Source organism: Cyprinus carpio, chromosome B7, assembly GCF_018340385.1.
Source record: "Cyprinus carpio isolate SPL01 chromosome B7, ASM1834038v1, whole genome shotgun sequence".
Classification (NCBI taxonomy): Eukaryota; Metazoa; Chordata; class Actinopteri; order Cypriniformes; family Cyprinidae; genus Cyprinus; species Cyprinus carpio.
This window is the reverse complement of record NC_056603.1, coordinates 24,986,685-24,997,296: the sequence shown is the minus strand read 5'-3', so window position 1 is coordinate 24,997,296 and position 10,612 is coordinate 24,986,685. Positions and strand designations below refer to the sequence as shown.

Here is a 10,612-nt window from a genome sequence, read left to right as displayed (position 1 = left end):
GCTCATGGCCTGCGTCCTGTTAAGATGTGATTAGAAAGCCTGTCAGAAGTGAGGGGTACTCTAAAGAAGCATCATACTGCCTTAGCTGAAGGGACACAGTGAATTCTAGAGAGTGAAGAGACTGTGTGCGTGTTTGTGTGAGCAGGCAAGGAGAGAGTGAAACAAAGAGAGTTTGCACCATGCACAAGAGGATATAGAAATGCCACAGACGTGCTTGGTATTCAGTCTTCATAATCAGTGTCTGTGCATCCAGTGACACGGATGAGGAATTGCTCCTTTCTTTTACGAGTCTCTCGATGCTGTCAGAAATTATCACAAATAATTGTACACACAGGAAATTAAGAAATATGACACAAATGACAAATGCATGCATATTATGAGGAGGAAAAGATATTCAAGAGTGTCGAGGGAGGACTTAAGCAAACTCAGTGTGATTTACTAGGGCATTTAGTACATGCAGGAACATTTTGCCTGGAACACAAAGAGGAAAGGGAGGAATATGAATGTTTGGGGTATTTAATGTTACAATTGGTTGGGAAACATTGTTCTTTGTATCAGAGGGTTATATTTTTTTTTTCATGTGTTTATAGCTTATTATATTATTATGTCTGTCCCTTAGTGGCACATTTTAAATAACATTTTATATTCGCACAGAGAACAAGTCTGTTTTCCTTGTCGATAATATGCTAGGGAGTATTTTGTCTAAAATCCACTTTGCTTCTGGCTTGATGTTCATAGTAATTTGTTGTGATGACAGCAAATCATTTTTCATTCCTTAAATATTGCAGCATTTTTATCATTCAAAGGCTTCCTGTACTCATCTCAATCTCTCCGAGCATTAGTGGAAAAAGCATCACTAGAGGAATACAGCAAATACTTTTTATTATAAAACTTTCAGTGAAAATATTAAATATCACACTTGCAGTGTGCTATTATGCAGAAAGCTCCTCTCCAGACAACACTGTAGCCCAGGAACTATTTTTGACATTTAATAAATTACACACTTTTTCAATTCAGACAGTGATGAAAGACATTTGTACAACATATGTAACATCACAACAAGGCTAATCTATGTATTTTTCTATTTGTTGATGATTAGGGACACTTTTAAAGTCAAGTAATGAACAAATGAAACTAATGGAGATCCAGAAGTTATAAACAAAAGTACTCTTTAAAATTGTTCAGGAAAAAAGGACAGAGCACCCTGCAGTGCAACATCTACTTTTAAAAGTGACCTTTTGCACTTATTAGTGTATGCAAATGTCCCTTCAAGGGGTTGGGGACTGTTAATGAAGTGTTTGGAATGAAATGAGGACAGAATGAGTGCGTCTGCTACACCTCATGTGCCATCTGCTCCAATGTTTATTGTCAGAGCAGGACCCTCATATCTGAATCTTGGGAAAGAATTACTAAGGTGAGACTCCACTCTTCGGTTAAGCATAAAACAGTGGCCCAACAACTGCAGCAAACAGAAAGAGAAGAGGAGCACTAACAAAGTAAACTGAGATGAAGTCCCAAGTCCTGAGAGGCTTGGGTTTGTTAGCTTCTCCTCCTCCTGAACATGACACTCACTCCTGCACACTAATTGGTCCCTATAAAGTGACTGAGAGCAACCTACTCTACTCTCTCTGACACACATCTGGGATGAACTCATCCCTCTCGCACACCGCATGGGAGACAGCGCTGCATGAACCGCAGACAAATTCCACACACATACTGGCAGTCATACACAAACTTAGTTCATCTGCAATGGACCCACTATATATTTGAGCAGAAGCACTGATCTTCATTAATGATAAATCTATCTTGTCTGCTTTAGTCTTCTGTTGCAATCAGATGGGATTGTGACTCAGCCTTACAGGTTACACCTGTTTCACAGAGAAGACTGATGCATGTTAATGTGTATTAAAATGAGAAGCCTGCATGGTAGAGATGTGGATGCTCTCTTGACAGGGGGAAAAGTTGAAGTTAGTTCATATATATATATATATATATATATATATATATATATATATATATATATATATATATATATATATATATATATATATATACATACAAGAACTATATATATAGTGAAGTAAACACGTGAACTAATAAAATATATGTTTAATTATTTTATGAAAAAAAGATGATGGAATGAGAATGTGCGCTGCACTTCTTATTGCACCAAAAACACTGATTCAACATATTCACTGATTCAAACTAAAGCAGCCATGTAAAGCAGGCGGTATTAAGGTGTGGTCACATTTACCATTGTTCAGCAAATTCCAGTCATTTCAATAGGAATCAATGCGATCAAGACTTTTGCATGTGGAAGAAAGATTTCCCCACACAGATTTTGTAACAAGTTGTGAAACATTGTTTTAATGCGTTGATCAACAAATAAAGTTGCTTGGTTTGAAAGTGACTTCTGTGTAAGCTGTGCTTCATACATCACTACACTACTAACATTAGACAAGGGACAATTTTGATGCAAAATTTCACTAATGTGACCACACCTTTAGACTAAATGATTACAGGCTGAAGAGAAGTTCACTGTGAAATGTACTGTTTTTAAAATTAAGATGATAATAAAATCACAGTGGCTATAGCTAAACTCTTCCTCCAACAAATGATGAACAGTTGTCACTGATGTTTGTCCTGCCCCTGGTTTCCTCTGATTGGTCCACTGTTTTAAAACTGACATTTATGAGCTGTGCTGTGTCAAAAGTTCAACTTCTCTTAACTCGACACTTGTCTTTAAAAAAAGTACTCACATGCAAGAGCTTAAAAAAGCAGCAAGACACGAAGCAACGGACAACCATCGAGAACATGTATACATAGATGAAATTATTAAAAAGCAGTGCAGTGGAACCCTGTGTGAATCATTTCTCAGTTCTGTACAGATCTGCTGGTAAACACAGAGTCTCATGGGTTCGCCTGGAGCTCAAAGACTTGACAGAAATTCTACAGTACTTCAGATGTGCACAGTCACACCAATGTTCATCTGGTGGTCTTCAATGTAGCATACAAATCAACTGATGATGGAAGTCTCTTAATGGCTTTAACCTCTGGTCACATCTCCAATCATAAAAGAACAAGCAGAGATATTTACAATATAAATGTTCGGCTGATTGGTTATTGAAGAACCACAATTCTAGTTATGATACACCACGGATGCCACCACCAGGCACAGTTTTCAGATGTACAAAGTTTCTCGAGTTCCTCGGACACCAGGCTTTCCTTATCTCTCAACACATGGTCCAGTGGAATGCCTCTTTACCACATCTCGCAAATATCAACGTTGTCCATAGTGGTCATCTGTATGACAATGATTTACAGATCTCAGAGTCGATGAGGAGGCTCATGGGAAGATCTTCTGCTTTACTGTCTTTTGATGGAGCAGGACTTGCAGCATTGTTGTCCATAGAATTTGTGATTGCAAACACCATGCTGAGGCACCAGATGACACCAGCTGAAGAAGTCGATGCAAGGCTGGTCTTCTGTTAATAAAAAAGACACATAATGACTTATTTATTCTAACCCTTTAAAACAACAGTGCTAACATGAACACTCTGTGTTTTTGTAAGTGCTGTTTACTCTGAATAGAGACATTGTGGGGATGTAGCAAAACACTTAGAAATACTGCAACGGCATACCTATAAGGACCTGACCTGCGCTCTGAAGGCCCTCACACTCAGTTCTCTCATGAGAATAAACAATTACACACACACACACACACACACACACACTTTTTGTTCTCTTTGGAGGAGAGATCTTTATGTTTTCATTATCATTATAATTAAGCTGTGTACAGTAAATGACGATTATGATTCGTTCATTTAAACAATATTGTTTAATCACACAATGTATTTCAGTTTCTTATTTAAATCATGGCAGACAGTCATTTGACCTACCAATGTGGTTCCAAATCAACAAGTAAAAAGTGCATTGTTTTTCCCACTACATAATGAATAAGTGTAAATACCACTTGATATCTGCATTTACATTTAGCAGATGCTTTTTTCCAAAGCGACTTACAGTGCATTCAGGTTATACATTTTTTAACAGTATGTGTGTTCCCTGGGAATCAAACCCATGACCTTTTGCACTACTAACACAATGCTCTACCACTGAGCCACAGGAACTGCATATAATACATATGAAAACAAAGCAACAACAATTAACACTGTGGCTGTGGACAATATGCATGCATTTATGCAACTGACAGATGCTTTATCTAAAGCAATATATTTTATCAGTATATGTTTCCTGAGAATCCAACCCATGACATTAACTTCATGCTCCACCAGCTGAGCTACAGAACAAGATATGAGAGTTCATAACAAATAAACATTCAGCAGAATGTCATAACCAATGGACGTTCAGTGGTAAGCCCATTCAGGCATTACAGGTACTGTTAAGTGAGATAAGAGTTGAGGTAAAAGTTGGAATGGTGTAGTGTTCAGTACTCAGGGATTGCAACCAAAAGTTGCTGGTTTGATCCATTAGCCAACAATCAGTTTCCTGGCTGTGTTCTATGAATGCAAGGAAGGGAGGGAACTAACAATGAGAGCAGATTAGCTACATTCCACTTCTTATTGTGAAGACAGTCTGGTCAAGCAGATGTATGTACAACTTGGAGAAGATCAGGCCATTCATACTTGAATCTGCAGCACAACTCCTTATCTAGACTCTTTTAACCTCTAGATTATAATGCTTTACCAGCCGACTGGCCCACATGCCCAGCAAAACCTCTGCAAATGATTCAGAATACAACTCACACTTCACTTCTCTTTGTCTCGTTCCACTGACAGCCCATTTCAGCTCAAGACACTGATAACTACACAAAAAATCCCCCTTTTTCTCAGTTCTATTCTGAACAAATCTTGTAAGTTTGTATTGAATCACATCTCATGTTAATACCTCTTTAGGATAAATATAATTGCCTGCCTACAACATCAGAGTCTTGGGTTTGATTCTCAAGAACACACAAACAGATAACACACTAGCTATGCAAAAATATATACACTAAAGTCCAAATATTTAGGGGTCAGAATCATTCAGAAATCATTCTAATATGCTGGTTTGGTGCTTAAGAAACATTTCTTTTTAGTATCACAGCTGTGCTGCTTAATGTTTCTGTGAAAACTAAGACACATTTTTAAGGATTATTTGGAAAAAAAAAAAAAAAAAAAAAACTTTAAAAGAACATTTTTTAAACAGCAATGTTATTATACTGTAACTTATAATGTATTTACTGTCACTTTTGAGCATCCAAAATAAAAAACAAATAAAAAAATACTTATTTCTTAAAGCCTCACTGACCTCAAACATTCGAACTGTAGTGTACATTGGTCTTTTAAATCAATAAATGAAAATATAAAGGTAAACCAGCTTGTACCTTTAAGTGTAGGTGAGGGAGGTGGGACAGGGACTAGGATTGGACCAGGGCAGAAATGTGTATTGCAGGCCCGTGAGCTTGTGGGTCTCTGATGAGGTAAACAGCTCACTGACAGACGCCCTTGTCTCAGACACTGAACGCTACGTGTCTGCACCCCACCACCACAGGACACCGTGCACTGAAAGACACACAGACAAGATAGTAAGATTAGAAGTCTAGCAAAATAAAAACAGAACAGAACCCTGATTGGTTGTGATGAGCTAGATGTGAATACCTGCCGCCAAGGAGAGGAGTACCAGCCCAGAGTCACAGAAGCGCCGACCCTGTCTGGGCCAGGCTGGAGGAGCTGGGGAGGTGGGGGCTCTGGGCAGGGGCCATTATTACAAGCTTGTTCAAGGTCTGCTTGGGGCTTGTGGAGGTTCCTGCACCTCCTTGCAGGGAACTCTGTGTAGCCTCCGTGGGAGTCTTTCTCCCCACATTGCAGCTCTCTTCTCTTTACTCCTGCTCCACAGGAGGCCGAACACTGCATTAAACAACCGGACAGTCAGATAATAAGGTACTTAAATAAATATATACACACATAAATATTTCTGTCCCTTCGCTACAAGATCAACTCGTTCCTCCATAGCAACAGGTTAACAATGCTTCTAGTCTGGAGAAGAGAAATACTGAAATACAAATGCAGAACAGAAAGTGCCACTTAGCCTTCTGGAATCAAATGCTTGTTTTTGAATAAACATCATAAGGCTGGAATAAACTAAACAACTTTTTAAATCTAAAGAGATTTAAAAAAAAAAAAAAAAACTAGGAATCAAACACTTGCTGACTTTGTGGCAGTAGAGGAAAAACTGCTCATTATAAGACTGAGGATCACACACTTTCAGACTTGCAAGTCGATTCGAACACAACAAACTCATGCAGAAACATTCACCTCTTCACTATGCCTCCTTCACTAAATGAAAACTAAAATAGGCTCTCAACATCAAATTATAGTCTGAAGCTAAAAAAATCTGAGCCCATCAGATGCTGTGTGATGACAGTGAAATCTGTCAACTTAAATCTGCAGACTGGCTCTGACTTTTGGCAACTATAGAGTTAACTCCTCTTGACTGTAAATCAGACTAAAAATCTGGGCAAAAGTTCTGTAGCAAATTCTAGCAATGGGTCCTGTCATACAGTCATACAAATACACTTGAAGCAAAATTGAAGAACGAACTGGTATAATCTCATTTTGAGCAAAATCAGACCAAAATAAAGTTTGTTTGGCATTCATTTTCGGGAATTCGAAACAGATTGTAGTAAACACTTCGAAACTGCTAGTAAACAACCCCAAACTACATTTGGTCAGTTAGCAATTATACAATAGGCAGCTGTGCTCTCAGGCTCCGACTACTTTGACAAGGAAAACTTTTCCAGGTAATTTCTTCTGATTAGGTCGTCATGGTCAGACACAAGTAAAAACATGAACACACTTGAAAGCTGCTTTCTGAAACTTAAGTAGTATTTCTAATTGAAAGCAACATTAATGTTTTTAATATTATTATTATTATTATTTTTAATATGGTAAAGCTGGTAAAACAATTGTGTAAAGCAGTTATTAATGTCACGTGACTTGACTGGAATTGCTTAGCTTCTGCAAACATAACCACATCGCTATAATCAGATGTTTTCTTAACTGCTGTTTTCTCACCGCTGTCATTTCTGTTGTATATTGACGAAAGCATGCAGCACATGTTTACATGTAATAATTGGGATATTCATTAACAGAATATCACTGCAAAAGTGATTCAAACCTTTTTTACCTGTAAAGGGTTAGTTCACCCCAAAATTAAAATTCTGTTATCAATTACTCACCCTCATGCCGTTCCAAACCCATAAGACCTGCGTTCATCTTCGGAACACAAATTAAGATATTTTTGATGAAATCTGAGAGCTCTCTGACCCCATAGACAGCAACGCAACTGAAATGTTTCCAGGTCCAGAAATGTAGTAAGGGCATCGGTAGCAGTCCATGTGAAATCAGTGGCTCAACTTCAATATTGTGAAGCTACGAGAATACTTTTTGTGCACAAAGAAAACAAAAATAACAACTTGATTTTCTCCCCAGAGTTACCATTTTACGCCATTTTGGAGAGCATCACAATGCATTTGCATGCTTTCCCCTAAGCGTAAACAACGCTGATTACGTTCATGCGTGCGCTTCCCCCCGAACATAAACAATGCTGATTACATTGATTATGCTCTTGGGTATTCCCCAAAATGGCAGAAGACAGTAACTCGGGGAAGCAGAATTTTTGAATAAATTACATTATTTTTGTTTTCTTAATATATTCTCGTAGCTTCACAATATTGAAGTTGAGCCACTGATGTCACATGGACTGCTTTACCGATGTCCTTACTATGTTTCTGGAACTGGGAACATTACAGTTGCATTGCTGTCTATGGGCGGGTCAGAGAGCGCTCAGATTTCATCAAAGATATCTTAATTTGTGTTCAGAAGACGAATGAAGGGCTTACGAGTTTGGAATGACATGAGGGTAATTAAAAAGTTATTTTTTGTTATTCACATTGCCATGAATTTTGCCATGGCCTCAATGACTTATATGCTCCCTGGATATGGATATAACTTAGCATTGTGAGATTTCCATGGAAATGTCTCTTTAATATGCACAATGAATGATTCTTCTTCTGATTCTTCAAATTAGCATGAATTTTGCCATGGCCTCAATGGCTTATATGCTGCCTGGATATGGACATAACTTAGCATTGTGAGATTTCCATGGAAATGTCTCTTTAATATGCACAATGAATGATTCTTCATTAGGTCTAAATGGGTGAATATATGTGTATGCTACATATGTATTGTTTGTGTGAGCGCTTTTACATAACCTTTGATATTCCTGTGAGGGGGCCTTACCTCTCCCCAGGCAGTAGTTATCCACTGAAGACGCTCATTCTTGGGGCAGCGGCTCAGCACACAGGTCTCCTGGGCTTTGGGCTTCAGGTGTAATTTACACATGCTGTCAGGCACCACCACAGCCCTGGCACCTGGATCGGTGCTCCTGCAGAAAATACTGCGCTTCTTCAACCCTCGCCCACAGGTCTTAGAGCACTAGAGATGAGAAAGGAAAGAAAGACAAACACGGAGAGAGAGAGTTACCCTCATGTGGTGTTTGAGTGATGTTAGTTTAAACATTGTAAAGGTCACAGTGGCATGCAGTTCACCTCAAACAACAGTTGATATGAACTCTGGAGACAGGCGGTGCGAACTCAACCTGACCTTTAGGAGGAATTCAGTCAATATCAACTACTACTGCAAAATCTTCTCAAAGATTTATGATTTAACATATTACATAAGATTAGACTGAAAAAAAGGTTAAAGAATTCAGCATTGCTGCTAATTATGAAATGAATTCTGGCAACATGTTTCAACATTCTCTGGCTTCTGTGTGTGTACTTGGAAACTTAAAGTATACACAAGTAGCAACAGCAAAAGTTATTACAAAATACTAGATTAAACCATGTGTGAAGTAGCCATTTATTTAAAGTTACACTTTCCAACATCATTAAAGTTTTAGAGAGGACACTTTTAGAAGTCCAATATATGCTGAACAGGTTCTTAATGAAAGCAATGCAACAGTAAGACAGAAGGAGCACAATGTGCTACATGTGCAATAACAGCAGGTGGCAGTAGTGTTTCAGCACTGATGTGACATACAGAACGGTTTCCATGTTGTTGTTCTGGGCATCTCAAACCTTCACCTCATATTTCGGTCACTTTTCAAAATTTGATACACCTGTGTTGTAATTTAGGGAAGGGTTTCTATAAAAGGGTATATAGCAGAATGTCAGAAACATGTTCTGATCAAGCTTCGACAACTAAACTAAATTTTTTGATTATTTACACAATAGCAAGAAAATGAACAGGAACAAAATAAAGAGCTAAAATTGCCATTTTTTAGCATCATGGAAGGAAGGAGAGTTAGCTTACATTAGGTTTGTTGTACATGAGGCTGACTTGAAGTTAATTTTAAAATTTGAAAAACATCTTTTACATTTTTGATACTTATTTCTGTAATTTTATCAAACAGGATGGAACGTTTTAAAGCGAGACAAACCAATTAATACCACAAAATAAGACAAAATGCACTGCTAGTGCTCATAAGGACCTGGCTTTTGTTAATGTGGTATTTTTACAAAAGAATAGCAGAATCTGCATGAAATATTTTGCATTATGACTATGAATTTGAGTGGTTGAGCTGCTTAATATTTTTGTGTATATGTGAATTTTGAGGATTATTTGATGAATAGAATGTTCAAAAACACAATTTATTTGAAATAGTAAACACATTATTATAAAGATTTCTATTGACTTTAGTTGCACACGTGATGATGACATCTTATTAATTCCACTGGAGGTAATGTTATGTAGGTTGCATGTTTATGTAAACATACCTGTGACCAGGAACCGGTGCTCCACTCCGGAGGACATGCCTGTGTGTTGCAGGGCTGTAGTTGGGCCGGAGCCATCACTGGACACAAGGAGTGAGCTGCCACCTCTTCCCGCTGGTATGTCACTTTCCTCATACAGCGGGTGTTTCGTGTCTGCTGCCCACCTCCACATGTTCTACTGCACACTCCCCATTTACCTGTCGTCCAACTGGCAAGACAAACAATTTGACCTTCAGACATGAGTCTCGTGTTTGAACATTTCAGCACGTTTTAACATGGAAGAGAACATTTTATACCCATATAGCAGAGACATGTGACATGTTTCCAGTCTAAGAATTGGAATTACAGATGCATCAAGAGAGTTCATAAATATGATTTCTAACAAAATACCATTCCAAGGTTCTGTAATAGATTAAACACTACAGCAATATGATTAATAACCGTTGGCATGCATCAATGTCTTCTGAATACTCATAAAATATGAGTGCTTCCACACATTATTGTGAAATTGCAACAGTGCCCCCCTATGGCCAACCATTCAGTTAAAAAAAAAAAAACCTGCAGCTGTCACAGCCTTAATCTTCTCATTTTTTTGGATTAACAGTAAACGAAGAAAACAAAGACAAGACGAACTCACCTAAACTCATTCTGTATATATTTGATTTATCAGCACATTAAACAGACAATGAATAACTAAAGCATAAAAATATACAGAACATGTTATTCAGCACAGATTTTCTTACAGAGTACTTACATATTTTCTTAAATGTTGGT

General features: G+C 37.9%; 1 protein-coding gene across 1 annotated transcript in view; it reads right to left on the bottom strand.

Annotated features, from left to right (window-relative positions):
• Positions 1-865: 865 nt before the first annotated feature.
• The window catches only part of LOC109092824 (A disintegrin and metalloproteinase with thrombospondin motifs 18-like), a 58,478-nt gene continuing 48,731 nt past the window's right edge, over positions 866-10,612 (bottom strand). The window contains exons 20-24 of the mRNA XM_042728114.1: positions 9,842-10,046; positions 8,304-8,498; positions 5,661-5,909; positions 5,387-5,564; positions 866-3,485 (exon numbers count right to left, since the gene is read on the bottom strand). Coding sequence (XP_042584048.1) covers positions 3,367-3,485; positions 5,387-5,564; positions 5,661-5,909; positions 8,304-8,498; positions 9,842-10,046 — 946 coding nt within the window. The 3' untranslated portion in view covers positions 866-3,366. The remainder of the gene's footprint in view (positions 3,486-5,386; positions 5,565-5,660; positions 5,910-8,303; positions 8,499-9,841; positions 10,047-10,612) is intronic.